General features: G+C 38.9%; 1 protein-coding gene across 6 annotated transcripts in view; it reads right to left on the minus strand.

The window, feature by feature from the left end:
- Positions 1-7158, minus strand: part of CSDE1 (cold shock domain containing E1) — a 36535-nt gene that overhangs the window by 1615 nt on the left and 27762 nt on the right. For all 6 annotated transcript variants that reach the window (XM_007462489.1, XM_007462488.1, XM_007462490.1 and 3 more), the window contains 6 exons: positions 6638-6813; positions 5914-6026; positions 4797-4916; positions 1768-1946; positions 752-915; positions 55-187 (listed from right to left, as the gene is read on the minus strand). In XM_007462489.1, coding sequence (XP_007462551.1) covers positions 55-187; positions 752-915; positions 1768-1946; positions 4797-4916; positions 5914-6026; positions 6638-6813 — 885 coding nt within the window. The remainder of the gene's footprint in view (positions 1-54; positions 188-751; positions 916-1767; positions 1947-4796; positions 4917-5913; positions 6027-6637; positions 6814-7158) is intronic.

Below are 7158 nucleotides of genomic sequence, written 5' to 3' on the forward strand. Positions count from 1 at the left end.
TATGCTGGTCTATCAGTTGCCCCCATCCGCCCAAAACCTTGTATGCCCTCATACCATTGAGTTATCTGGTCCCCTTGGCTGACGAAGAACCATTAGGCGAGGAGCACTGGCATCATCCAGGGTGATGTTCTTCAAGCGATTGACCAACCTATCAGGTCGTGGAGCTGCAACAGCCTTGGGGCCCTCGCTGTAACAAAGTCAATAGGTGAGAAGCAGCAACACTTGGTGGGAAGAAAAGTATATGCAGAAGAGTGTGTCTTCTACCTAACTACCCAAATGACTCAGTTTTAATGAGGGGAGACTCTTGCCTCACCTAGCCAACTAACTAACTAGCAAGACAGGGCAGACAAGTTTATGTTTTAATTCTGAACTCAATGTTTATTACTGCTTAGGAGCTGGAAGAATCATTGGGTGAGGGTCATCCCTACACTGGTCTGCAACCAGAAAACCAGTTCCACAGACACATAAAACAATGTAGCAGGTATGGAAAAACATTAGAAAAGGAAAATAAGAAGAAATATTTCCAGAGACTCCCAGCTCCTCTCATGCTATTTTGTTATTAAAACAAAACAAAAACATAGTGCCAGAAATGCTAAACTACAAAATTTAGACAATGAAGAAATAACCAGAAGGTGGCAGAAGAGGATTAAAAAAAAAAGCAGTGATGGAAAAGTGAAAAAATATGATAAAGCAGAGATTACGAAAGAGACAGTCCAGGGAGGTTACTAATCAACAACAACAAAGAACTCACCAGACTCGCCAAACATTACAAGCACTGCACTTGCCAGTGCGCTGATTAAAAATCACTGAGAATTCCACCTCATCTCCTGCCTGTAGCTCAATGCCATCCTGAACTTCTTTCACATGGAAAAAGAGCTTCTTGCTATCTCCTACTTCATAGTTAATGAAGCCAAACTGAAATTTTAAAAAGACAGCATAAAAAAGACATACCACACAGCAGGGAAAAGAAACTCACTTTGATGAAGCACAATTTGCCCCTAGCTAGTAGGGTTTATAAAATGTGGCGTCAGTGCTGATGCTCGCTGCCTGGGCTGTAACAACAGCATATGGGTCTGCAAAACTTGTCAGGGAAGAAATGTTATCTTTGAAACCACTGCCATCCACTCTATCATAGCCTGAGAAACAAAGAAAGGTCACCTTGTGCCTACATATATTGTATGAACTACGCTTTTGAATTAAGCAAAATCATTAGGAAGCTGTTACTTGAACATACGGCACTGTTTTGATACCTTCCAAAATTATTAAGCTGGGTTATGGTATTATTAGAAACAGCCATACAAAATGTTAGTCACTGTACTGATACCAAAAAATGTCCTCTCTGAGGACTCAGAGAGATTTCCTTGAGATTTAAGTACCAGGAATAGTTTTGTTTGCCCGAAGCTTATTTTATGAACACTTCTACACATGGTTTCTTTCTTTGTGTGGTCTGTAAAAGAAGCTCTGAGCTCAAGTATGAAAAACATTATAGTCTTTCTATTCTGGAAATCTCACTCCAAACTTATTTTCCCCATTGTGTTAACTATTAATACTACTCTTACTTTCCTTTTGCTACTATTGCCGTTTTTTCTTTCCATGTGGTTTTTAATAAGCTACTTCAAATCACTGTAAAGGGGGGTAAAGAGGAAATAAAAACCAAATGAATGTTGATGGTTCCCCCTGGGCTGAAAAATGTTCAAGGTTTTGGTTACTATTTGGTTACCAACTCATAAAAGGATCAAATTCAGATCAAGAGATATAACCACTTACCTGATCTTTCACACACTCCACTGTGGCCCTACGCAGGGGTGTGATGTTGTAGGCCATAGTCTGTGCATTTTGGCCCAGGACACACAACTGGAACTTGACACTCTCCCCTTTCTGTAAGCAATCCCCTTTGTTGGCCATCCCAACTATGCCAAATGGATAGACCTCACCTTTCATATCCCCTGTAAGGAGAAACAGGTACAAAGTCTAAAAGCTAATATTTCACGACAGCCCTCTGCTGATGGCCCTAATGAATTTTTAATTTGCTAAAAATATATTCACTAGGAAGATTTTTTTTATACCTAAGAAATTCTACTTTAAAGCTCCAATAAAATCCTGAATGCTAAATACTACCACAAAAACAAATGAGAACTTGTAGCTCATTATCACCTTACTAGCTAATGAAGTTTTAAACCACATTTATGGGGGGGAAAAAAATAACACTAACACTCACAATCTCATTACCTTTGAGCTTTTAAAGCTCTATGGGTTGCTAACATGATCCGCTGGATTATCTTCTTCCCAAGTTCACAATATGAGCCAGTCAAAAACATTTCTGATCCATACCCGACTGGGCATTAAACAAGCCAGGCATAGGCAAAAACGCAAAATAGATAAATCATTTCTTGGCATTCCACCTCCTTTCTTTGTTCTGATTGTGGCTCCCTCAAACCTACAGGTACCTTTCTTCTAGATCAGGGCCCATCACACTTTTTCTTAAAGGGCCAGATAATAAATATTTCAGTCTTGTAGGATCCTGTCTCTGTCATGATGACTCAACTTTGCTGTTGCAGTGAGAAAGCAATCAAAGACAGTATGTAAACAGTCTTGGTTGTGTTTCAACAAAACTTTATTTATAAAAACAAGCTATCATATTTGCTGAGCTCTGCCCCAGAGTAAAAAGTTGGCTGGAGGTCAGTGCAGGCTACGGATAAAAACCAGGCCAAAGAGTCCATCCAGATGCCTATCAGTTCACCTGGATGGTGAATTCACTGAATCAACGAAGGTGAAAAAGAGGGGAAAAACATTAGATGGAAGACGAAGCTTCAAAACTGGGAATGCTTTTAACCATTCTCTTGATGATTATAGGGGTAAGTGAAGATCTTCTTCTCAAACTTACGGGAACCAAAAACTTTGAGGAGAGATTTCCAATAGATCAAGTCATGCAGAAATATTAAAGACAGCTAGACTGACTTAGTGGTACTAGCAGTAACCACTATTTATTAAACACTTATACTGATGCATATTTAATCTTTATAGAACATTCTGAGGTTGAAGATATTATCCTCATTTTAAAAATGAAGAAACTGGGGCTTCCCCGGTGGCGCAGTGGTTAAGAATCCGCCTGCCAATGCAGGGGACACGAGTTCGAGCCCTGGTCCGGGAAGATTCCACATGCCATGGAACAACTAAGCCCACGTGCCACAACTACTGAGCCTGTGCTCTAGAGCCCGTGAGCCGCAACTACTGAAGCCCACGTGCCTAGAGCCTGTGCTCCTCAAAGAGAAGCCACCACTATGAGAAGCTCGTGCAACGAACAAAGAGTAGCCCCCGCTCGCCTCCTCTAGAGAAAGCCTGCGCGCAGCAACGACGACCCAAAGCAGCCAAAAATAAGATAAATTAAACAGCCCCCCCCCAAAAAAAAACGAAGAAACTAAGCTAGTAAAGATTTAATTAATTTGACTTAGGTTGTACAGCTAGAAGTGGAAGAGCTGGTATTCAGATCTAGGTCTGTCCGGCTCTAAAACCCATGGTCTTATATTGGGTTAGCTGTATTCCTAAATAAAAGAGCTGTTCTCACCGCCAAGTGGGGAAAAGTGACCTTTCTAGTCGCAGAAAACTCTAGGCTTAGAGATTTCAGGAAAGTTTCCTTTTCCACAAAACCTTGCTTTTAGACTATAAAATAGCCAGCGTTGAAGAATTAAGTGGATTGGGGGGTGGGAATGCAAAAGTAAATAAAAGGGTGCATGATACAGAGGAGGAAATGGGGCACTTTGATATTATCTCACAAGTTTAAGTTAGTTGCCCATACCCTCGTGGCCCTTTTAAGGATATGGTGTCACCATGGCATTAGTTTAAGACTGACTTGCTATAAAGTCAATTCATATTTGGAGATGTGTGTATTAGGGTACTGGTTCTATTAAAAACAGAAATTTCTAAGAACCTCATGTAGTAACAGAACATGTTCATCAAGGCTCACTTCCTTCTCTCAAATGACCTTCTCTCTTCCCCACTTTATGTTCTCCTATGACTCCTAGATGACACAAGACTTATTCCCTTTGTGAGCCAAGCTATCGTCTTTGGTTAGAATTTCAAATCCTCTCATCAACCCCATCATTATAGTAATTCTGCTGTATTAATCATCCAGTGTTCCCTACTAACATTTCTACTGCAAACTTATTTTATGCATAAAGTTGGTCTTTCTGGCGTTAATTGTTTGGGGTAAGGGATGACACCAGGACTCAGGGAGTTGTCAAAGATGGGGAGAAAAAGGCAGGAAATGAAAATGTAGGGGGGCTTGACCTAGAGAAAAGTAGTAGGATCCCTATGGAACCCTGGCTATTAAGTAACAGATATAGTAAACTTTTACAGGAAGCAAAAATGTTTATAGAATTGAACAGTTACTAGGAAATTTTGTTAATACTGATGTAAATAACCAGTGAATAATAGAGGAAAACTGCAGAGTTGTACTAAACCCAGCCAACTTGAATGTCTGATTATCAAACATTAAATGCATATTTTTAGTGTGAGATTTTGTTCTCAGTCTATTTCAATATAACAACGTTAGTAGCTCACATATCAGTCATATGCTCCACAGCAGTCATTTGTTCACAACATAAACCCAGGCTGATCTCATTTCCAAGGGATATAAAGAATAAAAACCAAGTATTGTGGGAATAAAAATCACTTTTCCTTGATTCAGTTTTTAAGGAATTTGAAAACAACTGCCACCCTACCATATTTTAAAATCTTCGACGCACTCATCTGAAGGTAAGGCAAATTTCAAAACAATCTGATAGCAATGCTCTTACCTTCGTCCATGATCTCAATCATTCCTTGGTACTCAGTCTGTGTTGGATCGACACTCCTCAAGGGGCGAATGACTTTACCAGAGTAGATGGTGGGATCAGCTTCCTCAGTAATGCCATTCACTACAAAACAAAAGCATGTATACCTCTCCCTCAACAATTTTATTTAAACTCTACTGCATAGGACCAAAAAAAAAAGCGAACATTAACAGAACAAACGTTAACAGAGGGTTGGCTGGTTGCCTGCTAGTCCAGAAATGCAATACTTCTAAACTACTATTAAAATAAAGATGTTTAAAGACTTAATAAGTATACATATTTAAACATGTTTTGCTCTCTCACCTTTACCACGTGACCAAATATCACCTTTTTAGTGAGGCCTTCCTTGGTCTCTACAAGTATTGCTAACCCCAATACTTATATACTTCCCCAATTTATTTTATCTTAATACCTTTCTGAACATACTATATCCGATATTTCACTCATCTTTTTTGTCTATCTGTCTTATTTCTTCACTGCTGTACCCCCAGTTTCTAAAACATTTATTAAACTGAATGAACGTTCTTAGCTCCTATTTCTCTAGAATAACACCAAGAAAAAGTATTATTTGGTGAGTTTACACGAAAGCCAAAAAAGTAAGTTGTAGGCCTTTTAAAAGTCAAAGATCCTAAATAGCAACGATTTCCTTAAGTTGCCATTATTCTTCACATTTAAACTCATTCTTCTCCAAAACTGTCTTGTAGAGGAATGCCTCCCCCCACAATCCCATGGAGATTTATTATCTTGGGGTTATTTTTAAAAAGAGATATTGAACTGATAATACACTCAAAGCAAATGACCTAGAAAATCTAGAACAATGGTTCTCAAACTTCAGTGTTCATCAGAACCACCTGAAGGATTTGTTAAAACAGACTGCCCATCTCCAAAGTTTTGGTAGGTCTGGGGTGGGGTCAGACAACTTGTATTTCTAACAAGTAGCCAGGTGATGCTGCTAGATCTGGGGATCATACCTGGAGAAACACTGATATAGAACAGTAGGCTTTTCTCTCCCTCTCCTACCCAACCCCTCACCCTCCTACCCAAAACATAGGCCCAATAATCAGAAGTCACAATTCATTACCTGAGTGCGTTTTGTTCACTTTTTCTGCACTGACTTTGTTGCCTTTTCCTTTGGACAAGCTGTACTCGACCATGTCCCCCAGTTCCAGGCTATCAACATCACCAGAGAACTCACTGCAGGGGAGGGAAAGGAAATGACATTTGAAAAAGCATTTACCACAAACATCAACAGTAGCAAGTAGCCTTTATTTCTTCTATTATAATATTCATGGTGTGCTTACTTAAGCTGGATACTGTTTTAAGCACTGACTCATGTAATCTTCAGAAACATCCTATGAAGAGGTACCATTATCCTCAGCTTCAAGATAATGAAACTAAGATGACAGAAGGTTATTTTCATTCGATAAAACTTACACAAGTACTAAGTAGCAGAGCCTGGATTCAAACTGGAACTGTACGGTTCTAAGAGCCCATGCTCTTAACCACTATACTATATTATAACACCAAATGAAATATACAACTCTCTGGCAGCAACACATAAAACTGTATTTTTTTACTGAAGCAGAAAGGCTCCTATCCAATGTTCAAAGCAGGTACAGGTCTTTCTGTATCTTTTGACCACATGTTTTCTATACAGAGGTAGACAGTTAACTTTATATATTGCCAAAATTTCACCAATATGAAATCTGAGATTAAAAAATACATAACTACCCAATACTAATGTTTTTGACTCCAAAACCAAAGAATGGACTGTAAGCTCTAAGTTCCTAAAAGGCATTCCTCACCTGTAATGGAAAAAGATTTCCTTATCATGATTGGCTGTTTCAATAAATCCAAAATTATCCTTCAAAGTTGCCACATAACCCAAGAGCCTCTTGGAGTTGGAATTACGACCTAAGAGTCGCACACAAGTTGCAATCTGCTGTCCAGGCCTCTGTTTGTCACTAATACTAAATTCAACCTGTGAAAAATAACGATGCTCATTAATATCATGTCATTTCACGCCAAGTGGAAATGACAACTCCCCCAGACCTTGCTTTCCACTCTAAATATCCTTTTTATAAATACTCTGATGGAACAGATATTCATCAGAACTATCACTTCTACTTCTCATTCCACTTTTCACAAGGATCAAGTTTTGCTCTCCAGTGTGTATTCCTTATAGATTCTTAATTTCTCTAAAGGACGTCAACTGGAAAACCAGACATACTAAGTATGACAAAAATGAACAGCAATACAAAAACCTTTGGCGTGGTTTTATTTTGATAATGCTTCAGTGACTGTTTTTTTTTTTTTTTTTTGTGGT

This window comes from Lipotes vexillifer, unplaced genomic scaffold, assembly GCF_000442215.2.
Source record: "Lipotes vexillifer unplaced genomic scaffold, Lipotes_vexillifer_v1.1 scaffold1029, whole genome shotgun sequence".
NCBI lineage: Eukaryota > Metazoa > Chordata > Mammalia > Artiodactyla > Lipotidae > Lipotes > Lipotes vexillifer.